Source organism: Rousettus aegyptiacus, unplaced genomic scaffold (assembly GCF_014176215.1).
Source record: "Rousettus aegyptiacus isolate mRouAeg1 unplaced genomic scaffold, mRouAeg1.p scaffold_m13_p_16, whole genome shotgun sequence".
NCBI lineage: Eukaryota > Metazoa > Chordata > Mammalia > Chiroptera > Pteropodidae > Rousettus > Rousettus aegyptiacus.
Genome location: NW_023416291.1, coordinates 2,406,077 through 2,432,613, shown reverse-complemented (window position 1 = coordinate 2,432,613; position 26,537 = coordinate 2,406,077). Strand labels below are relative to the sequence as shown.

At 56.5% G+C, this 26,537-nt stretch overlaps 1 protein-coding gene across 1 annotated transcript; it reads left to right on the top strand.

Annotated features, from left to right (window-relative positions):
- Positions 1-1,528: 1,528 nt before the first annotated feature.
- ANXA5 (annexin A5) lies at positions 1,529-26,079 on the top strand. Its single transcript, XM_036233445.1, has 13 exons — positions 1,529-1,671; positions 1,862-1,903; positions 11,850-11,934; positions 13,067-13,161; positions 14,137-14,250; positions 15,896-15,986; positions 18,335-18,414; positions 18,844-18,900; positions 21,726-21,819; positions 22,666-22,761; positions 24,414-24,472; positions 24,656-24,778; positions 25,826-26,079. Exons 2-13 carry the CDS (start codon positions 1,895-1,897, stop codon positions 25,886-25,888), a joined length of 966 nt encoding a protein of 321 aa, XP_036089338.1. The 5' UTR covers positions 1,529-1,671; positions 1,862-1,894; the 3' UTR covers positions 25,889-26,079.
- Positions 26,080-26,537: the final 458 nt, after the last annotated feature.

Here is a 26,537-nt window from a genome sequence, read left to right as displayed (position 1 = left end):
ACGCATTCATCCGTCGAGCGGCTTCTCAGCGCTGGGCACGGCGCTAGGTACAGGGGCGAAGGCAGTGGGCAGGAGGCCGGACGCTCGTCCTTTCTAAGCAGGCTGAGTATTTTTATGGCTTCTTTTTACTAACAGCGCCAAGGGTCTTAAGCTTCAAACGTTCTGAAAGATTCCTATGAGAATCTTTTTTTTTTTTTTTTACCTAATTATTTACTCGGGACTTACATTCCAGCCTCCTGCCAGGGAAGATGACTTCTATTTTACTGGATAAACACAAAGACTGTTTTGAATGAAAACAGTGGAAGGACATCTGAAGCTAAAAGTCTGAGGAGTCTCTGCTTTTGATTTCTGCTGAGCACGGACTCCAGTGAAGGGAAGAGAGACTCAGGAGGAGCCTCCCCGTAATTTAGCTGTGCGGGCTCAGGACGTAGCTCTGAAGAAAATCTGGATCTACCTCCCCTAAGGACACTACAGACACTTGCAATCTAGGGGGCAAGGATGGAGAGCCACCAGCATGCCGACTACCTCCGGGCGTGACCTCGGGCATGTAGCAGAGGAGCCGAGGCTTGCTGGGCTGGTTGAGAGCAGGATCCCGGAGAAGAGGAAAGGCCAGGGAGGGGAGGGCGAGCCTCTCCTTTGACACCCACTCCGCTGTGACTGGGTCTGGGCCTGGCCGAGCATGTGACTCGCGCGCCTAAGTGAAGCCGACATTCTGCACAAAGGACCACCACACCAGTTCTCCATTTCGTCGGTGACAAAACCTCTTCTTTCTGCCCCCAGAGCAGAGTTGCCATGCACCTGCACAGCGCTTTGCGCTTATCCTCGAATATCTGACTGTGTCGCAAGCTTCCTGCCTTGTCACCCGCCCTGGTGACGCCCTCCCCCACGCCCCCGAGTCTCAGCAGGGCGCTGTCTCTCCAGCCTCACCTTCTCGGCACCGGCCACGTGCAGTATCCTGCAGGCTCCTCGACCTCACCTCCCCCCACACACACACAGTCTCATGTGCTTTATGTGCATCTAACACCAGGCACGGGTCAATGGAAGTTGTGTTCAAGTTTAGGCTGGTTTCGAAAACAGAAACTGACCCCAGGCAGAGGTTTTGAAATTTCCTACATAAGTTACCAAAAGGCTTTATATTTAAGAGAAGGCCACCTAGGGAAGCAAATATTGACACTTAAAAAAAACCCAAACCTAAAAGAAATCGGGAAAGGGCCCTCAAAACCAGGCCTTTTCTATTCCACGGTCAAAGACGCTTTGTCCTTGGCCGCGGTGTCTGTCTCTTCCTGCAGAAAGCGCCCCCCCCCAGCCCCACGCCCTGCTCCGTCCCAGGTGGGGCCGCCGTTCGTGCCCGGGGCCGCGGCGGGGACAGCTCCCCGCATGCTGCCCGCCCTGTGGGGAGCGGCGCCCCCTCCCGGTTCCGCCGGGCCCCACCCCGCTGCGCGGCCGGGGACGGGCGGCGCCCCACGCAGGCGCACCGAGGCCGGCCGGGCCGGGCCGGGGCGGGGCCGGAGCCGGGCCGGGGCGGGGTCGGAGCCGGGCCGGGGCGGGGCCGGGCCGGGCGGGCCCACTGGGCCGGCGTTGCCTGGAGCCGGAGCCGCAGTCCCGGGCCCTCCGCGCTCGCATCCCGCCTGCCCCGCGCGCCCCAGCTGGGTCTCCGCGTCCCTCCGTCCCGTGAGTGCGCGCGGGCGGGAGGGCCCGGCGGAGGGGGCGCGGGGCGCGGGGCGCACAGCGGGGCGGACAGCGGGGCGGGGCGCAGGGCATTGGGCGCACAGCGGGGCGTCGGGGGAGGGGACATCGGGGCGCGGGGCGCACAGCGGGGCGCGGCTGGCGCGTGGAACCCGCGCTGTCCCTTCCCTTGCAGGACGCGTCGCCCCTCCGGACCGGAGCAGTCGCCATGGCACAGGTAAGGCCGTGCCCCCCGCGGCTGCGTCGGGGGGGGGCGTTCCGGAACTCGGGTGAAAGCCAGGAAAGTCGGGGCGTCGAGGGGCCGCCCTCGGGAACTCTCTCGCGCCCCCTCCCCACCCCCGGGTCCCGGCTTCCGCCGCCCGGGACCCCGGGACCCAGGACCCCGCTCCGTCCCGCGTGCCCGCCGGTGACGTGGCGCGTTTCGCGCCCGAGTGTGCACTACGCGGGCCCCCCCCCCCCAAATCCAGGGTCGCCCAAATCAGAACCAGAGCAGGAGCAGCCAGCGTGTCACGAGAGCGAGCGCCTTTTCCTCCCCTTTGGCTTCCTTCATTTTTGGGCCAAGTTCCCTGTATTTCAATACGGTGGTGGGCGTTGGCTTTTCCAGCGGAGCTCGGGGCGCAGCTCCCCGGCCGCTCGGCCCCGCCTGGCGGGGAGGAGCTGGTCGTCCGCCCTGATCCTGAACCCGCCACGAACAGGGTTAAACCGATCCGCTTGTCTTCAGCGATGAACTCGTGGAGCGAGTTCCGGATCGAATTGCCCTCGGGACGGTGTGGGAGCCGGGCCGGCCCTTACCTGGAGTTGGCTTTCTTTGCCATTCTTGACATTGATCAAACAGATAGGGAAGAGGAAACCACGTAATTTATATAGCAATCTTTAAAAATTGACCTCGTGTTAGTCAGTCTTTGTGAATAAAATATCAGGGCTTAACAACGCCATCCACCCCAAAACTAATTTTACAGATCTTACCACTCTCAACAGCTTGTCAGAGTCCAGATGGAATTTTTTAAACAAGTGTTTTAGCCAATCAGTGCCCTCTCTCATTTACGGTTCACTTTTTAAAACTCAGATTGACTTATTAGCAAAGTTGAGTCAGGTTTCATGTCCTATTCCAAGAGAAAATGGAGGATTGAGATGAGTTGGTAGCTCTAGTACATTTATACACTGCTTCCATTCTTCCTCTTCCCTTCTTAACACATATTACAATAGACCGATTCTCAAATTACTTCAAGTGGAAACTTTGGTTTAGGTTCTTCCCCATGTAAAGGATACTTTTATGGAATTAACTTTCCTGAGAATTTTTTTTTCCTATCTTGATATGCTGGTGTGGTGATATAAATGATGATTTACAAGAATCAAAGAATAATTCTCTTTATTCTTGCTCATTCGGCTGTTTCTTAAATCTCTAAGATGTCTGAAGTTTTTCAATCAATTCCTTTTAATAATGTAGGCTCTTCACTCAAGAGAGCATCAGTGAACACATTTTTCCAATTGTCAAGTCCCTAATATATACAAAACGTGGGAGAATGGTGACTTATAAAACTGTATGTTATTTGTATTGCAAAATAACATCAGACTGTTTTCTGTCCAAACCACAGTTTTTAGTCATCATTAAAATTACGAGTAACATTAAGAAAGACACAGTGTTGAATTCTGCACTGGCCTTGTTATTAGTTATCCTTGGAAGCCATTCAAGTGAAACATTTTGTTAAAATATTTAGTATTAAGATGGAGCTGTGTTGTCTCCACACTTGGTTTAGCGGGTGTGCAATGCCCACATTCTGCAAGTACACTCTTACTGTCTGCAATTTCCTTGGGACCCCAGCATACTTGGAGGAAAGCTGAAGTAGCTTCAGTGTTAGATTTCAAACGGTCTCTATGGTAGTATTGTTTGTTGACCTGTTGGCATGGGAACCAGAGACCATTCTGAGGCAATCTGAGGCAATCTATAGACTAGTGGAATCAGATGCCTGAGTTTTAGAGGTGCACATTTTGGCAATTTAAAATGTATTATTAAGTATCATTGTCTCTTATTTATTGAAAAATTAAAACGTAGCCCCCACCACAGTAATTCTTCATGTTTGTGATTTCCTCTTTTTACTTAACTTTGGAGCCTACTGCTTATAAAAGTCTGCAGAAGTCCAGGAATCAGTTACATATATGTAGACCACGGCAGGCCTGTCTTGTTAAGAATTTAACAAGAAAGCTTTGCTTGATCTTTAATAGGTCTATTGGCATTTCTTTTTAAAATATAAACAAATATCACTAGGACTATATTACACTCTTGTGCATACTTATGTTATTATTTTTGTTATATAAACAAACTATAAATTATAATTAATATAGTTCATATCCAAGCAGTTTTTTTTTAAGTTGCGTTTTACCCTCACGATGTCAGTGCAGGGGAACAAAACTACGGCAAATATTGGGAACTCCATAAAAAAGTGACTTACGTGATCACTTTGGGTGAATACTCGCAGGGCTGGAGGTATTTGTGGGGCGATCTTTACTTGAGCTCCACCCTCTTTTTCTGGTCCGAATCCTTGGCTCTTAGCATTGGAGTGTGTGGGATTCCAGCACTTGACTGCTCAGATGGAGAGAAGTATCTAAGGAGAGGCTGCCCACCCTTTCTCAAAGAGGACACGGTTAACTGTATCTTCTGCATGAATTACAAATGTATCTGCAGGGAAACAATTCCTGGACAAGATTTACTTTTTTATACGTTGAAACCATTCACTTGAATGGCTTTATGGGGTTGAAAAAAACCACAACATCCATGTTATTTTAGCAACAACTTTGCTAATTGAGTAATCAATTATGATTGTTGGATTGGTAGCATTTTCAACTGTGTTAAGTTTGGTTAAAAGTTCAAGACATTGATTGAGAATGATTAAAGAACTGTTAGCAATTACCTGAATTAAATGTTTTTGAATTCTTTTTTTCCGACAGTCAGTTTCTGATTATGTAAATGTTAATTTTTCGTTAGGTTTTAAGGTCATTTCTGCACCCGGACTTAACCATATTTTGGGGTGGGTTTCTTAAATTAAGTCCTGATCTATTTCTCTCATTGCTTAACTGGCTTTGCATCTCCCTGCTTAACTAGATCCAAGTTTTCTCATATTCTAATTTATTTTGAATACTTTAAAAGTACATTCTGTATTCCCAGTTTGGAAATAACAAGAGTTGGCTATATTTCATAGACAAATGATTCATTTAAACATTTTCGTTAAGTTTAAGGCTTTTGTATCTTTAATTTTCTTTAAGGTGATGAAACTTTAAAATGTTAAATTATTTTAATATAATACATCATATTAATATTTAATATTAATTAAATATTTAATATTTAATAGTAACTACTTTCAGTCTGAACCTAGTTTAATTTGTAAGGTTGTGTGTAAAGAGTTAATTAATACATTCAGGGAGCAGGACGGTCGTGAAGGCAAAATCAAGCCACATAATTGTTCACTAGAAACCTCATGGACATCAGCGTCAGCGCTCTGAGGTGTGGTCGCACTGTACAGGGTTTGGTTAGAAAAGAATTCGATTCGTTTGAAGCCACTGGGCTGTGATAATTCATGACGGTCCTGGGCAGGGAGAGCAGGATGGGTGTGAACGTGTGAGTCTGAGGTGAGGGTCATCCGGAGGAGCCGACTGCATGCGGATGGCCTCTTTCCCGACAGTCACTGCAAGTCAGGTCTCTCCGGGGAACGACGCCCTCCGGGGGTCTTAGGGCGGGTGACCCGTTACCCGTGGCCTGTGCTGCTTCGGGTGGGTCTCAGCTCCTGATTCCTTTCACTCCGGTCCCTCCTTTGGATGCTGAGAAGGAGCGAGGCCCAAAGCCGCCCGGCTGCAGTGCGGGCTGCGGAGGAGGTCGTTGGCCTCGGGCAGACCTCACTTCTCTGGCATCCCCTGGCCCTGGGGAGACCGGCCGTGGCGGGCTAGCAAGAGGCCGGCGGTCAGCGGTTTTCTTCTTTGAGCGATGTAGACGTTAAAACGGTAGAAATGTGACGATACTTTTATATCATTTCTGAAATGCATTTTATTCCTATGACCTGTAAGCTATTCCAAAACTTCACAAACATATCAGTTGACATTCTTTTTTAAATTAGTGCTCCTGAGGCCACAGCTTTAGGTGTGTTCTAGACCCAGCCGCTCGGCGCAGCAGCTCGCACCCTGTGCGAACCTGCGAGCGGTGGGTGAGTCGGAAGGGGCAGCTGCTCGGGCCGGCGTCGCTCCCTCGGACCCCGGACCCCGGCCTCGCCCTGGGTCTCCCTCTGCGGTCGCGCGTGACGCGTTCACCGGGCCGGGGCTCTGCGCTCCCTCCGCGGGCCGGCGTGGTCGGACGTGGCGCGGGGAAGGGCGATGGGAGCTGAGCGGTTCGGACATGTGAGTTCCGACCTCCGATTCACAGAAGGCGGGATGGAGGGGATTCGCCAGCGTTGGGCGTGAGGGACAGAGGAGGGACGGTGGTCCAGGAGAGGCAGCGACGGCCCCGGGCGGCCGGCGCTGCAGGCAGGTGCTGGGCGCGGCCCGGAGGCCGGGGCAGGCGGGGAGGCGGGCGGGGCCTGGCTGAAGGCCTGTGGCGCCTTGGTCATGGCGAGAGCCTCCGAGCGTCGAGTCGTTATGGGATTCGTGTTTCACAGAGGGCACACGGCTTCCCGGGTGCTGGTGCGTTTCCGGGAGCTGCCGAGGGCCGTGGCGGTGTGGGGCTGCGGGAGGGGAGCGGAGGTGTCGGAAGGGCTCTTAGCGGTGTGTCACGGTGATGCCCGCCAGGGCTGCAGGCCTCGAACGGGGCAGCGCGGGGCGGGTCCGCACAGGGGGGCCCGCGGGGCAGGGCGGGCAGCTCGGCTTCCTGAGTGCGGCAGTGGCTGGTGGCGAAGCATCGGGGACCAGCTCGCTAGACCGACTGGTCCACGGTGTCTTCCTCTGAGTCGGGCGTGCGGGGCAGGGGCTGGGGCCCGGGACAGAGGGAGCAGGGGATGTGTCGCGTTCGGGTTCCTTGCCAACACGCGGGGCGCCAGCCGGTGGGCCGCAGGTCCGTGTGGTCCTTGAGGACTCTCGTCCCCGCAGGCCGTCCGCGGGGTCCGTGTTGTTATCTCTCTCCTGCAAGCGCAGACGACGCGAAGCTAATTTATGTCTCACCCCGCGCAGGGCCAGCCGCGCGCATTAGGTTCCCGCCGCTTGTCAAGACACGAACGGAAACCGAGTGGCGAGTCCGGGCACGCGGCTCCCTCACGCGAGAAAGGGGTGGACGGGTCGGTTTCTGGGGCTGGTGCGAAGGGAGTGGCCGGGGACACGGCTTTTCGGGTGCTGGGCCCAGGAGGCCGGCTGAGCAGTCAGGTGGAACGGCACCCACGGGCGCTCGCGGGAGGCTCAGGCCTCCGCTGCCTACAGCCAGCCGGGGGCGTCAGCACGGGCCGCGGACGGGTCGGCTTCCCATTTTGCCGCCATTTGCACGGGGAAGATTCGCATCCTGGGGGGGGGGGGCGGGGGAGAGCATCAACGAGACACCGTGGAAACGTGAGCCACGGTCGTGCAGCCCGTACGTCACGGGACTCGAAAGCTTTTCCGCCGCTAGGCGTGCGACTCGCAAACCGCGTTACGCGGATCCCGCTCCCCCTCACGTGGTTCGAGAAGGAGCTCACAGGTGGCCGGACACTCAGGTGGGACGGAAAGAAGCACACGCGGGAGAGAGCGTGACGGGGAGGCGGAGGCCGGCGGAGCCCGGCGACAGGTGCAGGCCGAGGCGGGTTTCAGGCGCGGGGCTCGGCCTCCCGTCTCCGGCCCCGGCCGTGTGTGCTCCTGCCCCTCGGTGCCCTCGGACGGCCTGGGTTTTTTGCCCCTGCTTGTTGACGCCGCAGCTCCGATGGCAGTCACGTCACCGTGGCTTTATTCTCTCTTCCTGCTCATCTCGTTGCTTCCTCGGTACAAGTCGTTTTCAGTTCTTTTGTGTTTGCTCATCAGTGGGGCCCATTGTCGCAGGAAATATTCCTGGGCCTGTGCTGGGTACGTCAGCTTCTGAGGCCTGAGCCCCTGCGAGGAGCCCGAGGGCCCAACTCCGCCCCTGCCCCCCACCCCGCACCCCTCCGCGCTGCCGGAGGCTTTGTGTGAAACCCGGGCCTCAGAAGGGCCTGCTGCAGCCTCCCGCCCGGCAGCTGAGCGGTTGGTCGGCTGGAACGGTTTGCTTCAGGGTGTTTGGCTCCTAATTGGTATTATGTGGAATGTCGAGTAGGTATTTAACGATTTCTTTAAATTTGAAGACAAATTTAAAGAGGGCCTAGTTCTCCTCTGTGCCTTCAGGAGCCTTCAATTGAAAACGTGCCAGGCAGGTGTCTGTTTCCTCATCTTTAAATCTGAAGTTGTTGTGTAATTCCCTATTATTTTCTTATGTCTTTAAATTCTGTGTCTAGAAAAGCAACCCTGTACTCGTTTTTTGTTTGTTTGTTTTGGTTCAATTTTATCCGTTTTATTTTGGCATACCTAATTTTTGAAGGCAAAGACCTTTTCCATTTCAAGCAAATACACAAAAACAGCCCACAAAATTATAGAGCAGAAAAAGTTTTGTAGGCAAGAGGTAAAAGAGTGAATCGCCCGTTTTGGCCTTGCGTGCTCTGAGACTGTATGTGATTGCGTTGGGCAGGCATCGGTGGCAGAGGACAGAGGGGCTTGAGGGTGGGGCAGGGCACAGCACCCACGAGCAGCTGGACTTCACCTGGGGGCGGGGCGGCGCCCGGCCCGGGCTGGCGGTGCCCCCAGGAGACATGGGGAAGCCCTCGCGTCTGAGTCAGTCTGAGTCACAGACCGTCACATGGGCCCAGTGCAGACCGCTTTGCGTGGGCATCCGGGGCCCGGGCCAGATGTCCCAACAAGGGCTCTGCCCTGTGACTCACTTCTGTGAATCACGTCGGGTCCCCACAGCCACGACATGGCCTGGCTGTGTCTGGCTGCCTTTCTCGGTGACTCCGACGGATGGAATGTCGCAAGCTCGTCCCAGTTTCTAGAAGGCTCTCGGGAGAGCCGCCAGCAGGCCTTTCTCATCGTGGCCGCGGTTCCGAGGCTGCGTCTCTCCCTTCCGCCCTTCTCCTGGCTCCTCCTGGTCTCGGTGACAATTGGTCTTCCCCTGAAGACAGACTCCTGTTGTTGACTTGTCCCTCTCCCGGCGGCTCCTTTGTGGCCTTTACACTGGACGAAGTGGTTTTTGAGTGCGTTTTTAGAGGCACGTTTTAGAAGACGTCGTTTGTGAAGCAGGAGCTCACAGAGGGCTCCTTCGGCGTCCTTGGTCGGGCTCCTGCCACCGCCAGCTCCTGGGCACCCCTCCCGCCTGACCGCTCTCGTGACTTCCTGGGGCTCGGGACGCGCCGTTTCTCCCTCTCCTCCTGGGACGTTTCTCCCCTTCGGTTTTCATGCTGCCGCACTGGGACTGTCTTCCGGCCTCCAGGAGGCTGTGCAGCCTCGCGGGTGACAGCCCGCAGGCCCAGCTCTGCGCCCGGCTTGCTTGCTGCTCGTCCCTTGCGGGGGCTTCTTCACCTGGAAATGGGGTTCTGCCGAGGGCGAGGTGACCCACAGGAAGCTCAGGGCTGCACTCAGCAGGTGTCGGCTGCCTGTGACTGCAGGTAGCTGCCCCTCCTCCGCTGGCTCTTTCCACCCCATGAACCCTGACCTTCGCGATGACCTCCCTGCCCCCCACCCCACCCAGCTCCAGGCATCCCCTGTGTGCTGCTGACGCCCCAGCCTGCCTCTCCCCGAGTCGGCCTGCTGTGGGGACGGGCCAGACCGCCTCCCCCGCCCCCCACCCCGGGCAGGAAGGAACCTTCCAGACGGCTCCCCCACCCCAGCCGGTGCCCGTCCGCTCCTTTCCGATTCAGCTGCTCCCGACCGACCTCGTCGTGTCCGTGGATTTTAAGCGGCCTTCCTGTCTGCCCCCGTGGTCACTTCCGGCCGGCAGGGCGCGGTCACGCCTCCTGGCCCCTCCTCGCCCCCAGGCGTGACCTTCCCTGGTCCCGCTTGTTGCGACCTGTCGGAGCCCTGGACCCGTCACCAGGTCACCCCAGTCCTGCCTGCTCCCGCGTGAGCCGGGGCCCCTCCCGCACGGCCCTGCCCCCCGAACGCGCCCGGCAACACCACGCGCAGCTTTCGCGACATCTGGGGGGAGCTTTTCCAACTTCTTCCCACTCTCCCGAGCTCAGTCGCCCTGGGGAGACCTCTGTGCACCTCGCTGTTCACTCGCCTGTCACCTTTCGACGGTGGAGACCACGACTTTTCCCTGCGGTCAGGACAGTGCTGGGCCCGTGGCCAGCCCGGCGCTCGGGGAGGCAGCCCGTGGCCTTTGCTCTCTCTCACCGTGCCGTGGACGTGTGTCCGCGCCGCCTCGAAGTGGCCCCGCTGGACACCGCGGCTCGGAGAGCGGCTGCCGCTTTCCCGGAGGGCTGCAGAGTCCGCAGCGCGGCCGCGTGGAAGGGCCGTCCTCGCGCACCTTAGCCGCCGAGCTCCTGGGGCGGTCGCTTGTCACTGCGTTGACGCCTTTCTCCCCGCTGGCTACCACCCTCTCCAGCTCAGGGTCCGAGGGCACGAGAGCTGCGGCGTGGACGCGCGGGGCTGGGCGGCCTCGCCGGGAGGCGCCCTTCTCCCCTCGGACCGTGTTCTTTGGGCCTCGCGGCCACACGGACGTTTTCCTAGGTCCTCACGGTGACTGCTGGTCAGAGAAGACCCTTTCTTCTTTCCTTGGGCAAGAGGAGAGACTCCTGTCGCAGAGAAAATCCGCCTGACTCTTGTTAAAGTGGAGGGGAAGACTTTGTTCAAGGCCTGGCAGTGGGGCCGTGGCTGCCACGGCAGGGGGGAGCTGGGGTTCGAGGCCGCTGGGGATTTAGAGCCAGCGAGCAGGGCGAGGGGGTCAGGGGGTGGCAGGTTACTAGGGGGAGACCTCAGGGGTGGGGGGGTCCTCTCTACGCTGGCCTAATGGGATTCCTGCGAATGCAGGCCACACACTTGCACACCAGAGATGGGGGGCGAGGGACTTGAACGGCTGTCCGGGGTTGGGGAGCCTCCCTGAGCTCACTTAGGGGGTTCTTGCTGCAGCCGCTCAGGGGATCCCGCCCGGAGCTGGGGCAGGGGCAGGGCAGGGTCTGCGCCTGCCGGGTCCGCAAACGCTGCTGCTCCCGGAAGCGTAACCCGGTGCCGGCGAAGAGTGTCTGTCGGTCGCCGTGCTGACCGTTGGCGTCGTGCCCTGTAGAAGTCCCCTGCGGATCTCCCTCCTCATCTTCTTTAAGTTGGTTGCTGTCTTTTTATGTCATTGCTGGCACATGCAGCCGTCGGAGGCCGAGGCGGAGGAGACTGGTTCTCCTCGTGGGTGGTGGCGCTTCTGTGCCTTCGCGGTGAGACCCTCGTGCTGGAAACCAGCAGGTCTCCGCCTGCCTGCCCCACCCCCCCAACGAGCTCCCCATTTCTCACTTTTAGCTGGAACTTTCAGAAGAGTTCTGAGGGACTTTGAAAACATTTATTGGCAAACGTGAATACCGGGAGCCTCCCTTTATCATAAGATAAGTTTATGACTCAGTAAAGCCTTCTGCCGCTAAAAGAGCTAATGATGTTACAGACATTTTTGGGGAGAAACGTTAAAATGTTTTGATGACTAAGCACTAAACATGTGACAGAATCGTGCCCAGCAGGAAATTGTGAAGAGAGCCGTCCAGTGCCCCCGTAAAGCTCTAAGTTCGGAGATTCGTGTTCTTCTGGCACGTGAATTCTCAAGCGATCTTTTCAGGCGTCGCCAGGTCACCTTAACATCCCTGATGCGTGTTACGAAACAGGCGTAGCTGGAGCACTCTGCAGGGAGCGCGAAGCTGTCCCTGGCCACGGCATCCGTGAGGTGCAGCGGGCCCCGGGGCCAGGCGGCGGGGGACTCGGCCTCCCGCCAGGTCGCGGCCCGGGAGGCGTGGACGGAGCGTCGCCGGGGGCGATGCCCGGGCCCGGCCTCCCCGTCGCCGGCCGTGCGGGGGCCCCCGAGCCTGCACGCCGCGTTGACCCTGCTGGTCTGCACTGTGCCCGGCCACGTCCCGTTGCGAGTGGGGTTGCGGGGCTCATCGGGGGGACCGTCGTGCGCAGGCCGGGCGTGGCCGGGAGCAGCGGCTTGCCGCTGTGTGCTGAGCTCGTCCCGTTTCCCGCCTCAGGTTCTCAAGGGCACTGTGACTGACTTCCCCGGATTTGATGAGCGAGCCGATGCGGAAACTCTCCGGAAGGCCATGAAAGGCCTGGGTGAGTTCAGCCTCCCTTGTGTTCTGGAAAACACGCGACGTCTGGTTTTACCCCCAAACGAAAAGCCCTTGATTCACAGTAAGGCTGATGTTAGACTATTTCGATCGGAGGCGTACAGAAAGAGAAGGAAGTATGTTAAGGTGAGGGAATGACACGGCAGCGCCCGCGTCCAGAGCGAGCAGGCGCTGACCCGGCCTCGCTGCTCTTCCGGCCTCGCCCGTGCGGGGCCCGGCCCGGCGTGGAGAGCAACGCTCCCAGGGGCGCCCGCTGGCCAGACCTCCCCGCCCGCAGCCCTGCCCCTCCGCCTGTCCCGTTTCTCCATTTGAAAGCCTCTCTTCCCCAGGTCTTCCTCCTGTAACCACTCCGCCCACGGGGACCCCTGCACCAGGGGCCACGTGTAGGACCCGCGTCCCCGTCATTCCGAGGCACCCGGCCCGCCAGTGCCTCTCCACCCCCGCCAGGGTGCCGCCTGTGTCCTCTGACCCCGCCTGCGCCCTCCGACCCAGCCGGGCCGGCGGGTCCGCCCTTCCTGACAGCAGAGTTCTCCTGCTGGAGTTTTCTCTCCCTCTGAAAGCCTGTCCTTGTCAAACCCTTCCACGTCGCGGCCGTTTCTCTGTGACGGTTTCCCCCAAACTCCCCTCCAGCTCCTGTGTGCTAAGAGAGCCTCCCGGGAACCCCGGGGAGCGCCTGGGCCTCTCGGGGAGCCACCTGGCCTTCTGCCGTAGCTCCGCTTGCTTGTGCGTTTCTGCATTTTTCACCCTAATTGTCTGTGATTGAAAGCAGCGTCTCTATGTTTCTCCTCTCTCGATTTCCTGTTAACACCCAACGCTGTGTGCCTTGCCAATAGCCACTATCAGGAGTAACTATTTGTTGCAAGCAGCAGGAGGTGCACTAAGCTTCTCAAAAGCCGGCGTATTTTCCCGCCCGCTTCACCGAGCGTCGGGAACGGGGGAGCACACATTGCAAATGTACCGTTCCGTGTAGCGTAAATCTCATAGTTTAGTAAATTATTTAATTCAGTATGTTTCACGAGGTTGAGGACTTCAGGTAACCGGGAAGCGGGCGACCGGGGTGGTGGACACAGTGGGCGTGCAGAGGCCGGGACGTGACTCTGAACTTGGATTTATCTCAGGCACGGACGAGGAGAGCATCCTGACGCTGCTGACCGCGCGAAGCAACGCTCAGCGCCAGGAGATCGCAGCCGCTTTCAAGACGCTGTTCGGCCGGGTGAGACGGGGCTTCGGCGGGGGGCCGAGGGCGGCGTGCGTTCTGAGAGCAGGCGGCAAGGAACCCCAGGAAAACATCCTGCGCTTAATGCTTGCGACCTGCCTGCCCCTCCCTTCGCTCCCGGTTTCTTAAGTGTCAGCTCACCCAGAGGGCGGGGAGGGCCGAGGGAGCCCCAATCCTGTGCCCCCCACTTGAAATTAAAAAGAGCTTTTAATTCATTGATTTAAGTGCTCGTATTTGCTTAACGGTTCAAGGTAAAAATTAAATTTGTTACTGAATGAATTAGCGTGCACGTGCAAGCTTAGAAGTAGTTCTGTTATTCTTAAATAAACAGAGAAACAAATGGCATAGCAAAATAAAAAAGAGAGAACGCCCTTTAAACACCATTCCCAGTTGTCTGATGTGCTGGGCTAAATGCTGGGAAATACTGCTTTTCTCTTCATAACTATGTGCAGAACTTCTCCACGGTGCAGTTGTCTCTCGGTCGTCAGGAGCTCGGAAATGAATGTGACCCATCGTGTCATAGCATAGTATCAGATAGTGAAAGAAACAAAAAAATGTTGTAAGTGTGAGAGGCCCGATTTTTGTCTTTTGTAAAAACACATTTATGATTTTTTTTTCCAGTGGAATGTTTTTGAAGATAAACATCTTTCTCAGAACAGTATTTTTAAAATAAAATATTTTTAGCTTACTTTTAAATATTCATTAAAAAAAAAAAAAAAAACCTCTTGAACTTAGGAAAAACATCTCTTGAAAACAAGTGGCTTTGCTTTAGCTTAAGCGTCAGGTCAGACGTCAGAAGTACATTATTCAAAGCTGCCTGGGGGTTGGGGGAAGAAGGTCTGTTCTTCTCCTGCTCCTTTAACCGGGAGAATAAGGAATTACTCTCCAGGAATGCATCAGAACGGGGGGCTGTCACTCACATTTAGGAAGGATGTCGTTAACAAAGTTGTCTTTTCTGTGGATGTGAATTAGGACCTGCTTGATGACCTGAAGTCAGAACTGACTGGAAAATTCGAAAAGCTGATCGTGGCCCTGATGAAGCCGTCCAGGCTTTACGACGCTTACGAGCTGAGGCACGCGCTTAAGGTAGGACCCGGAGCGTGAGGAGCGACCCTCTCTCGAGTCGCCTGTTTTGTGGGGCTCACACGTTGTCTTTTTTTTTTTTTTTTAATATGAAAACTATTTGAATTATTTCAGTAGGGGTGTTTTGGAGGACAAAGCTGTGTGGGAGGCAATAAGAAGAAATGGAGAAAATTACAAGTGTGTCGTGCAGTCTTTTCATATAGTCAAATCAATGATGGAGTCTATTTGAAATTTGAACTTTTTTTTTTTACAGTCGTTTATATTTCGTTTTCATGCTTATTTTCTGATTTTGAGATATGATTTTAAAATGTTTCGGATTAGGCATTTTGTCTTTTAAAATAGAACGTTTGTCTGATTAGGGAACAATATTTTTAATCATCTAGGTTAAAAAAGAAAGCTTCAGAGAGAGTTTTCAGATGAGACAGATTTTCTTTGACCCGTTCCTTTCCCTTTCCTTCTAAACACTAAAATGAAGTAGCTGGTAAACTTGTTGTAATTTCATTGTAGCAGATAACTGGATGAATATATATATATATATATATATATATATATATATATATATATATATATATATTCCCATGACTGGTGCTTGGAATATTGTATAATTTGAGCACATTGAAACATTGGTTCAGATTTATGGGACAGGAAACTGTTCAGCCATCATCGGTTAGATTTTGAGGGAATAAGGAAACAGCTTCAACCAGGAGATAAAGCGTCTCGGGGATTCTTGCAGACGAAGTGGAGGGGGGGAGAAGGCTGGTCAAGTGAGGGGCCTTTCGGTGTTTTTTCTCTTCACTTTTCTGCCGTGATTCTTTTGGAATAAACAACATCTTAGGCTATTGAAGAAAAGGGCGTTTTTGCAAAATCCTTCTCGAGTATTAGCGGGAACAGAAATTCTGCCAGGGGGTAAACCTAGGGTTTTCAGTGCCCGATTTTTTGGTAAGAAACAGGAATATAAAGAAAATAAGGCTTAAATGTACTATGTTGAAAAATTAAGTTCAGCTGTAGCATTGGTCATTATCTTCTTATTTAGTAGTGTAAATAGTTATAAACAAAAAAAGGAAACCTGACTAAAATTATTTTTCACAATTCCAGAAAGCACGTCCCAATTCCTTTTACTGATTCAATTTCTAATGACTAAGCAATACTATATTTTTTGTTACCTCTCCTGCAGAATTTCCCCTGTGGATCTGTAGAAAACTTAATTTGGGGGCAGGGGTTTGTGTTTTGAGGTGTAGATTGTTTAAGTGTCAGAGCTTCTCCCTATAAATCTATGTAAAGTTCACAGTTTCTCTCTTTCAGCCCTTTTTTTTTACTTAATAATCTTTTATTAAAATGTTTTACTTTTAAACCATTTAAACTGACCCATTGCAAATTTGTATAACCTGTTATATATGTGTATATACACACGTATGCATTAAACATTGTTTTTCAGTAGACAAGAAGGGCTAAAATTGTCTGGAAAGCACATTAATTTGAAATTTCTTATTTCTATAGCCAATAGAACTTAGATACTAAAGCAATGAATGGTATCTTGGATACTGTTTATATTATTATGCAATTCGGGTAATGTCTAGTCCAGGAAAATCACTTTCCTTGGACTCTTATTGACATTTTCTTTTTTTTCTATTAAAAACGAACCGCACAGGGAGCCGGAACAGACGAAAAAGTGCTGACGGAGATTATCGCCTCGCGGACCCCCAGGGAGCTGACGGCCATCAAGCAGGTTTACGAGGAAGGTGCGTGTCTCGCACGGTTTTCGCTTCGTGGGCGTCGCTGTCCTTTCTCGCGCTCTGAGTCGGGGCCTGTCCGTGGTTCCCGGAGGCGGGCCGTCGGCGAGGGCCAGGTGAACGAGGGAGGGAACGAGCAGGCGATTCCGTGATTCCGGCTGGTCTCCTCCTTCAGCAAGGGAGAGGCCGTCTTTTCCCGTGCTCGCCCCTCATTCAGTGTTTGCGAGAAGCTTCTGAGGACGGTGGAGTTTACTTTGAAATGGGATTCGTGACCAGCATAGGGCTCTACAGATGGTCTTACGTTACTTAACCTTAAGACGTCAGTGGTTTTTTCCTTCCTTATAAAATTCCGTTAGCGGAGTTAAGAGTTATGAAAGAGAAAAATGGACTTGGTCCAAATGAGAATTGCTAAAAAAAAAAAAAAGTTCGAGTAAATATATGTCATTGTTGCGCATGGCAGGGCTCGAATCTCTGCGTTTTGACTTTTCGTTTTGGCGTGGCTCTTTTTGTATGTAAAAAAAAATATGTTTGTGTATTTTAATCCGAAGCATATTTTGTGTCTGGAACCAAGAAAATGAAATGAAAAGTCAAGGCAGTAGAGGGAGCTGCTTCCTCGTCAGATTTCCTGTCACAGGCTCTCTCCCTCCCCGACCGAGGGGGGCCGGGCCCCCGAGCGGCCAGCTCAGTCAGCGGGCCTCCCGGCCAGGACCCCGAGCTGGGAAAACTGTCCCTGTCCTGGGGCTGGTTTGTCAGTCTTAGAAGTGCACTGGAACCCAGCGAGTCGGAACAGTGTGAAATCCACAGCCACTAACTGAGCACCGTTCCCAGAGCCGAGTCTTTCTCTCCGGCTTCCGTTTCTTTGGTTGGACGGCCGTACAGGCGTCTCGACTGCGGATGCTCGCTTCCGAGTTCTATCTGTCCGTCTGCCTCTGGGGCTGCCGACATGGAAGAGCGAGCCTGCCGCTGCTGGATGACACACGGGGTGCCACAAGGCTCTGAAAACTGCGTGTGGCCTCCTCGGCCGCGCTACTGGGCCCCGGCTGTGTGTCCGGCCGCGCACTGGCGGTCACGAATGATGCAGAGATGCACGGAACACAGCTCCCGTCCTCAAGGAGCTTGCCATCCACGCGGGGTCTGACGTGACTTAAAACCGTGGCTGTTAAAGGGTAGGACAAGGCAAATTAAAGTCAACCGCCAACAATGTTCAATGGAGGAAGCCGTTTGGAGAAGAGAGGTCATCTCGGCTTTGGCCGAGAGGCGACGCTTCGTGGCGCAGTCACGCACTGAGCCGGTTTCAAGACGGGGTGGGTTCGGATAGGCGCCGAAGGCGGTTCTGGTCACTCGCCGTGCGCAACGTCGTGAACCAGGGCCACCGTTGTTGTGGGGACAGATTGAATTAGCAGGTGGCCGTGCAGGCGGCTTCGCTGAATCACGAGGCTGATCATCAGGCAGCTGTGTGCGGTGGGGGTGGGGAAGGGGAGCCCGGCGGTTACGGCCCAGCCCGAGGGGCGGAGCCGAGAGGGGAGGCAAGCAGATTGGGGACAGACACTTGAAAGGATGCGATGGTGCGTTACAGATGGTGTCAGAGTAGAAGAAGGAATCAAAGACTTCCTTCCAGGTTGTTGTTGTTGTTGTTGTTTTTGCATTTCTGTAACTAAAATAAATACATAACCCTTTGGCCCTTTTAAAACAGAAGTTTCAGGCTCTTAAACGTTTGTTTGCTTTCAGATAGCGATGAAATATTTAAGGGCCTTAAAGTAGTGCTCCCGTCCCGGCGGGTGCAGCTGAGGGCGAGCGAGTCGGGCCGTGGGCTCCGCCCTCGGTTCTTCGTTTCCTCTCTGGCCTCCAGCGAGATGGGCATTAAGAGGCACGTTTGAAAGCGTCACCTCTGTGTCTCGGAGGTAACTTCGCTGCAGAGGAAAACTTATCAGGGGAGGGACCGGCCTTGCCCCAAGAGAGAAATCAGACTCGTAGAGGATGGGGGACCTCCGGAGACTCATCACGGAGACCGGTCGAAAGAAAGCAAAACAGAGTTTTGATTATGGTCAAGTGCGTTTTAGAGGCTTTGTAGCACCGTCCCGTGTCTACAGATGAATAACTAACTACTTTGGCCGAGAGCGTTTCAGATGGCTGAGTCATGATTTAGGCTGGACTTGAGTGCTTTTGGGAGACTAATTTGTTTTCGTCTAGCCACTCAGAGCACGCGCCTTTATGGTGTTCAGAGCACTCAGAGATGGGGTCAAGAACATGTAGGCTGACGAGCTGTTTCTTCCTGTCTGCCTCTTCCGTCCGACCGGTGGGGCATCTTTTTCGGGGTGAAGGAAGCCGTACATAAGCATGACGTCCTTCTCTTGCAGAGTACGGCTCGAGCCTGGAGGACGACGTCGTGAGCGACACCTCCGGCTACTACCAGAGGCTGCTGGTGGTCCTCCTGCAGGTGCGGGGCGGGGGCCGCGCACAGCCTGACGAAGACATGCGGAGCCGGGCGGGTCCGGGCCTCCGTCAGTCAGGGCACTTAAAATCCTTTCCATCATTTCTGACTCGCGTGATTATGGCTGTGTGGCACCTGTGTGTGTGTGTGTGTGTGTGTGTGTGTGTGTGTGTGTGTGAGTGTGTGCGCGCGCATTTCAGAAGCTATGATTGGAACTCAGTCCCTTTGGGGTACCGCTGTCCTCTTTTAGTCATAGAATTTACAGTCGGGGGGCCGGGTTGGTTTTGGACAGTGCCGTGTGGTAAAGTGGAATCTCGTAGGACCGATAGCACCTTAATGAAAACACATCGGTCCCAAGAGAAGAGGCTTCATGGGCCTAACCGTCACGCGGAACGGCCCGCGTGATTTGGTCACGTGACGTGTCATCTCCCGCAGGCGAACAGAGACCCCGACGGCGCGATCGACGAAGCGCAGGTCGAGCAGGATGCTCAGGTGAGTGGGGCCCGAGCCGACTTGGGCATCGGGGAACAGCCCGTGCTCGTGGACGATCACGGCGGGCTGACGGTAGCGTCTAATGTCATCTTGTTGATGGGTCGCAGCCAAGGCCCAAGCAGATAGGCTTCTCTCATTTTGACGTGGGCAACACAATGTCTCATCTAAAAGCCGGAATGAAATACAGTGATGTAAATAGTGAGTCCCACTTAGATACGTTGTTTTTTTTTTTTTCCGTGATCATGGAACATTCACAAAACAGATTATTTTTCAAGAAAAGAGGTGTTACTAACTCTGCCGTGAAGGAGGCAGGGAGCCGCCGGGCAGGAGAGGACAGAGAAGTAAGCGCTTTAGTGGCAAGTGGCGTTTCGTTGTGCAATGGACGGCAGGTTTTTGCGGTGTTTGGAACTTCCTTCCCCGTCCCTTGATAGAATCCTGGATCGGCTCGTCCTTTCGTTAGCCGATTTGTAGCGACTTCGAAGTGAGATGCTGCGCTTCGGTGGCGTTTAAATCCCACCGTCTCTCGGTGTGGTTTGCAGTGTAACTGTAACCATAACCGCACCTAGAGGAAATCCTCGGGGTCCTAGAGTCACATCTGGCAGGGGTACACAGTCTGCGTGTCGGCCGCTGAAACGGGCAGCCCCCCCCTTCCCGCACCGCAGGATGAGGGCCGAGCCCCGACTGCGGGACGCGCCTCCGGTCTTGGTCCCTCTGCCCCCTCCGCGCCCAGCCCCCCTCGCCCCGGCCTCCTGCAGCCCCTCCTGCCGGTCACCCTGCAGGTTCCCCGCTGGGGTCGCCCTCAGGTTGGCTGCGTTTGGAGCCCCGCCTGGCTCCCCAGGCGCTGGTCAGGTGTCCCTTCCGGGGAAGAGCAGCCTGGTGCACGTCCGGTCACTGTCCCCGCCGCCCGCCCGATCGCGAAGCCGCCTGCTTAGCCGACCGCCTGGCCAGGCACTCCAGCCGTCGTCGGTCCTTGATCCTCAGCTCCCAGCAGAGAACAGGCGCCCAGTAAATGACCGACGAGTGACTCTGAGGTAGAGGGGACAAGTTCCCCGTCACAGAGGAAGAAGCTGAGGCTCAGGGATTTGACGGACAAGCCCACAGCCCCAGGAGTAGCTGTGGATTCCCACCTGGCCCGTGAGGCCCCAGGGCCCGCCCTCGTCCTGGGGGACAGTCTCTGTGTCCTCGGCTAGGGGCCCCTCTCTTGGGAGGGCTCGTTAAACACAGATGCGAAGGGCGGGGTCTAGCTTAACTCCCCTCCTTGGGCGGACCCCTCCTGGGATAGGGTGACCTCAGTGTCTTTGCAGGCAGACCTGAAAGCCCCTAACTAACTTTGCCGCCTAAGAGCCATGAACCCCGTTATTAGTATGGATGTTGGGGGATGGGAGGTCTCTTCTTCCATACCTGCTTCCTGCTGAGAAGGGCCTAGTCCCTGCCTACGGGGGTTCCATGGAGCCCTTTCCCTCTCCGCCTCAGTCAGGCGGGGTCTTGGGTTTCCTGCCGAAGTGCCACCTCAGTCCCCAGACAAGGAAGAGAAGAGACAAACTCGCTATTTAAATCATACATCTATTAATTTCTATTAATGATTTGCTTATTAAGTGAGTAAAGGGAAACAGGCTTGGTTAATATATTTCTTAAGGAGTAAAAAAAAAAGAAAAAGGCCTCTGGCCTGACGTCCCCTCCCCCCGCAGACTCTCAGGGCCCTGCCTGGCCTGACACCACTTCACCCAACAATGGGCCAGGGACCCCGAGGATCTGAGTCACCAGTGTCGGGGCGCTTACCAGGGTTCGAGGGAAAGGGCCTTTTTTCCCCCAAAGAAAGGAAAAAAAGTAACTAGATTTACTAAAAGGATGAGGAGCTCTGCGAGGGATGTCCCATTTCCTTTCCTGCTGAAAGATTAAGAATTCGACAAGCGACGTCCCGTCTCCCCAGCACAGGTGACAAGTGCCGCTGAGCAGAACTGTGGGCTTCGGCCACTGCCCCCCACGGAGCACGCAGGGCCCTGCTGGCTGCATGGGCAGGAGCGGTGGGGGGCACGCCAGGCCCCGCAGGTTCTCGGGGGCGCGCAAAGGGGCACACACACTTACCTGTGACGGGGGCGCTGGGCCGTCCCCACCAGCGTGAAGTTACGATCGCTTGGTTGAGAGCCAGCCAGACAAGTGAAGGGCCCTTTTCATGGGCTTTCCAGTTTTTTTCCTCTACCGATACCTGGCACCGGGAGCCCTCCGCCCCCGTCTCGGGGTTTGATAAGCGCGCTGAGTCACTCACCCGGGACCGGACTGCGTTCCACCGACGTCCGGCTTTGCTTCTTAACGTGTGCGACGCGTTACGCTGATTTTCCCACCCACCTCTCCCCCATGTCCCCGTCTTTTGCCGTCTGGGGAGAGGAAGCCGAACCCCACCTAGGGGAAGGAGGGGGGGCCGTGCAGGGGGAGGGGCGGCAGTGTTCACTGAGCACCTGCCGCCAGGTCCCCTTGCACTGTGGGTCACAGACTCCGTCGGTGACAGGCAGACGTGTGATCCCTGCTGTCCAGGCGAGGACACAGGCCCGGGGGGCCCTGCAGCACCTCGCCTAGGACCCACGGACGAGCCGGGGCCCCGGGCTTGTTGGCTCCCAGGTCACACGGTGCCCGTCCGTCTTCCGGGGCACAGTTCAGTGGCCGCTCCGACCTCAGCCCGTTGTTTCTGAGCAGGAAACACTAGACTCGAAAAGTGTACGATGATGAATCAGGGGAATTAGCGTCCGGGGTGTACAACACGGATGCGATTGAGAGCCTGGGGACGAGATGCAGGCGCCGATCGTTAATCGAGGCTGCAATCTCCGCAGGCTTTGTTTCAGGCCGGCGAGCTTAAATGGGGGACGGACGAGGAGAAGTTCATCACCATCTTCGGAACACGAAGCGTGTCTCATTTGAGGAGGGGTGAGTGAGGGTCACGTGCCTGCTGCAGCGAGGCAGAGCGCCCGCCGCGTGCCGGGCCCGGAACCGCGTGGCCCGGTCTTTGCGTTTCTTCCTCCGGGCGAGGCCGAGAAGGCTCGTGATTAATCCTCTTTGCCGCCGTTGGTGCGTTTACGAAGCCGGAGGTCCGCAGAGCATGTTTTGCTCTCGGGGTGACGCGGGGGGAGGGGGGCCTGCGGGTCGTCACCGTCGGGCGCGGACCGCTGAGCCGTGCCTCACTCCAGGTGCCTCCTGGGTTGGGGTACCGAAGGCACCACCTCTGGGTGTCACCGGGGCTTGTGGTGGGAGCGAGGTCAGCGGCAAGGGGCAGAGAACCCTGCTCGCGGTGGCCTTAGAAGGCCGGGCTTCCCGCCGGCGGGGCGCTCGGCGGGGCTGCAGGGCCTCGGCTTCCTGTCCCCCTGCTCCCCTGTGCCTCGCCGTCCGGTTTCTCTTCTCCTACTCGGCACCTCATGGCCGCAGAGTGGCTGCAAGCTCAGCCGCGGTTTTCACGGCAAGAGGAAAAGAAAAGGCCGAGCCAGTCACATCTGTCTGCCACTTCGCATAAGGAAAAAGAAAGGTTCCTCAGAGTCGCCTCCCACAGATTGACCTCTCGGTCATTTGTTGTCGGAGGGGCCGGGGAGTCAGCGAACAAAGAACAGCTGTAGCCCGTCGTTTAGGGCTTGACGCATCGAGGCTCTGAACAAAATCGGGGTTCTGTCGGCAGGGAGAAAGGGGGAGATTCGTGTTCGGTAGGACAATACCTGCTGAAATACCTTCTTTCTGGAAACAGTGAACCTGACGTGGTTCAGAAGTCATTTTCCTGTTTTCTAGTGTTCGACAAATACATGACCATATCAGGATTTCAGATTGAGGAAACCATTGACCGAGAGACTTCTGGTCATTTGGAGCAGCTCCTCCTTGCTGTCGGTAGGTTTCTTTTTTTTTTTTATGATGTAAATTTTACAGAAAAGTTTATAATTTTACAAACAAGTATATGACATGTATGGTGCTAAGAGATAAAGCATGTTATTCAGTTGAAGCCGTTACCAAAAATAACCACCTATTCGTGAAAAGAAGAGCTCATCCTGGTATTTGAGTGACGTAAACTAAATTTCCCGTTTGAAACCTGTCCGATGTTGGAAATACGAGATTATCTGGTCCATCTGATCCGATGGAAATACCAAAGAATGGTTTGAAAATCGTTTTGAAGCTGCATTAAAAATCTGAGTGTTCGTTACGTGCCTGAGATGCGGGCGTTGCCCCAGGGGTCCGTAAGTGTCATTTCTGGCGCCTGTGGGGTCGTCCTCACCGCTTCGAGGCAGGCAGGCTGAGAAGCTGGCATCCGATCTAGCGAAGGTATCTGGGATAGCAAGGAAGATGTGCCCGTGGCGGTGTTCAGATTAAGTAATTGGGCGTTTGCTTCTGGTAAGCACTCGGAACCATCTGGAAGGATGAGGGAGCCGCGTTAGTGCCGTCGGCTGCGGTCCCATCCGCTCTCCAACGCCGGGGAGACTCGCGGGCGCCCCGCGGGCCCCGTTTTCGCCCGGGTTTGGGGGGAACGTGCGTCTGCTTATTGCTCCGCGGATCAGCTGGGCAGCAGCCTCGCGTTCGAGTCCGCAGCTGACGGCTTTTCACGGAAAAGTCCGAGACGTCCCCGTTGTGGTTAGAACACGCGTGAAAATGACCTTTTCCGTCACTGGCGGCCGGTTCTCTTCAGCACTGGAAAAGACGGTGACTCCCCCTCACACTGAAGGATTGCCGTTTTGTGGGCGAGGGGATTTTCACAGGACAGGTTCTGAGGCTCGGCAGACGGAGGTCTGCGTGGCCGCTGGTCGGGGACGGCGTCCTTGCCCGGCGGGCGGCAGCCGAGCTGGGTGTTTCTGCCGGAATGGGGACGTGCTGCTCCGCGTGCGCCGTGGGCGTACAGCCCGGGCAGCCCGGCGGGAACACCAGGGCTGGACCACGGGGGGACAGCCGGGGCCCGACCACGGGGGGACAGCCGGGGCCCGTCGGGGGGACAGCCGGGGCCCGACCACGGGGGGACAGCTGGGGCCCGTTGGGGGGACAGCCGGGGCCCGACCACGGGGGGACAGCCGGGGCCCGACCACGGGGGGACAGCCGGGGCCCGGCCACGGGGGGACAGCCGGGGCCCGACCACGGGGGGACAGCCGGGGCCCGTCGGGGACTAGGCGCAGCAGGAGTCGCCTGCCGCCTGCTTGAACCTGTCGGAGCGGAAGCTTCCAGCACGTGCGCATCATTTATCGGGGGTGACATTGTGGCGTCACAAGCAGGCTGCCCAAGCTGCTGTAGCGAGGAGGTGCCCGCAGAACGGGGCCCCCCGGAGGCCTCGCCCCCGCCCCCCATGTCCCTCCGTGCGGGACTGAGGCCCGAGGCGGAGCTCAAGGCCCTGGCCACGGGGGGCTCGCGGGGAGAGCCGGCCGGCCCGCGGGCCAGCGCGGCAGCTGTGACTTCACGCCGCGCGCGAGCAGGGCCGGGAGCACCAGGCGCCCTCGCGGTCCTGCGTCCCTTGTCCCTTGCGGGGCAGGACGGCGTCTGACGGGCGTGTCTTCTCTTCTCAGTGAAGTCCGTCCGCAGCATCCCGGCCTACCTGGCAGAGACGCTCTACTACGCGATGAAGGCAAGTGCACACCCGGCCCCTGCCCCCCGTCCGCACGTCCGGTTCCGTCCTTCTTGAGATGACGGACTTCGGGGTGCGGTCCGCGGAACTGCTCTCGCTTCCCCCACTCGCCCGCACCCAGGCGAGTCGGGCGCCCGGCCAACGGGTTGGGACAACGCGCCCCTCTCCTTTCCTTTCGTGAAGGGGGCCGGCACGGACGACCACACTCTCATCCGGGTCCTGGTCTCCAGGAGCGAGGTCGACCTGCTGAACATCAGGAAGGAGTTCAGGAAGAACTTCGCCGCCTCGCTGTACTCCATGATTAAGGTACCCGCGCCCGGCCACCCTTCGGCTCGGGCGGCCGCCTCCCGCGGGCGAGGCGGCCCCGCGGTGCGACTCGGGGAGCCCCCCACCCCGTGCACGCCGCCGGCTCCCGGGGAACCGGGCTCTGGGTGCGGCTGAGGCTGAGGCTCTGGGCGAGTTCTGAGGCATCGTTATGGTGCCAACGGGCGCCCGACGCGCCCGTGATTGCCCTGCGCTGTTCCCGCTCTCCTCCGTCGGCTCCGCCTGTCCCTTTAAGTCCCTTTCGTCTCTGCCCGTCCTCTCTGCGCTGCCTCCTGTCCCCTTGTCTCCGGCGCTGGCTCTTAGTTCAGGAAAGAGCCACCCAGGCCACCTCCGGAGTGGAGTAAGTCAGGAGCCGAGGCGTTACTCTCTTTCCTGTCCTCGGACAAGCAGGGGCCCCTGCAGCCTGTGACTAAGAGTGGCTCAAGGCCCTTCGACCTTTCTTCCTCTGTCCCTCCCTGGTCCTGTGCTGGGCGGGGCGGGGTGGTCTCTCTCTCCTCTCTCTCTCTCTCTCCCCGCCCCCCCTCGCCGTAACGGGGCATGTGGGCCGTGTGCAGAGCCGCAGCCCGGCCCAGCCCGCCGCCCGCGCCCGGGGGTGGCTGGAGGTCTCCCACTCTCGTACTTGCCGCGCTATTTAAATCCGTCGCACGCGCCTGCATGCGGGCCACGCAGAGGCAAAGCGCACCCTGCCCCGCTGTCCTCGAGCCACAGCTGTGACAGCCAGCCGTGCCCGCGTGACGCACACACACTCCGCGTCTGTGCGGAGAGCCGGGCTTGAGCGCAGCTGTGAGGGCTCCGTGTGCCCCGCGCTGCCCGGGGAGGCGCGCACGGCGGCCTCAGACCGGGGCGTCCGGGGCGGAAGGGAGAGCGTGACGGGAGTCACGTCGCCGAGTCCCCGAGGCCGCCTGCTTGGGAGGAGAGTCGGGAGCCAGCCCGGTCGCCAGGCACTTCTTAGCGCCGGCTCTCCGCGGCGCCCGTGCGGGACGGAGGTGACGGAGGTGACAGAGGTGACGGAGGGCCTTCCGGTTCCAGGGCGACACGTCTGGGGACTACAAGAAGGCCCTGCTGCTGCTCTGCGGAGGCGAGGACGACTGAGGCAGCCCCCGGGGCCACCCCTGCCCAGGCCACCCCCGCCAGCCTGCTCCGTGCACGCCGCTGCCCACACGCGGCCTCCCGCGCACTGCACGCTAGCGACCGACACGCACACGCGAGCCCACACATGCATACACGCACACGTACATGCTCATGTGCGCACGCACACACACATACATGCACACATACATGCTCATGCATGCACACACACGCACATGCACACATACATGCTCATGCACGCACACACACGCACATGCACACATACATGCTCATGCACGCACACACACGCGCACACACACACACGCACGCACACACACGCGCGCGCACGTCGCAGGAGGTAGCGGAGCTGCTTCCGGACCCTCAGCCAGGCCCGCTCTCCGACCCGTGGCCCCAAGTGCTCACACGCTGCTGCTAATGGCCGCTTCATCCTGTTCCCTCCCGTCAAGAGGCCTTTTCAATCAGCTTCGTTTCCATTACATTAGTAACCCTATTGCCTTAATTGGAACCTTAGCCTTGAAATGATGAACTCCCGGAAGCGTTACTAATCCAATTCGCCACTAAACTAAGCTGGAAAAGTGGAATAAACGTTTCCCCCCCTCCGCTGTGTGCCGGTGTGTGTTTGCAAAACGTATCTGTTCGCCAAGGCGCATTT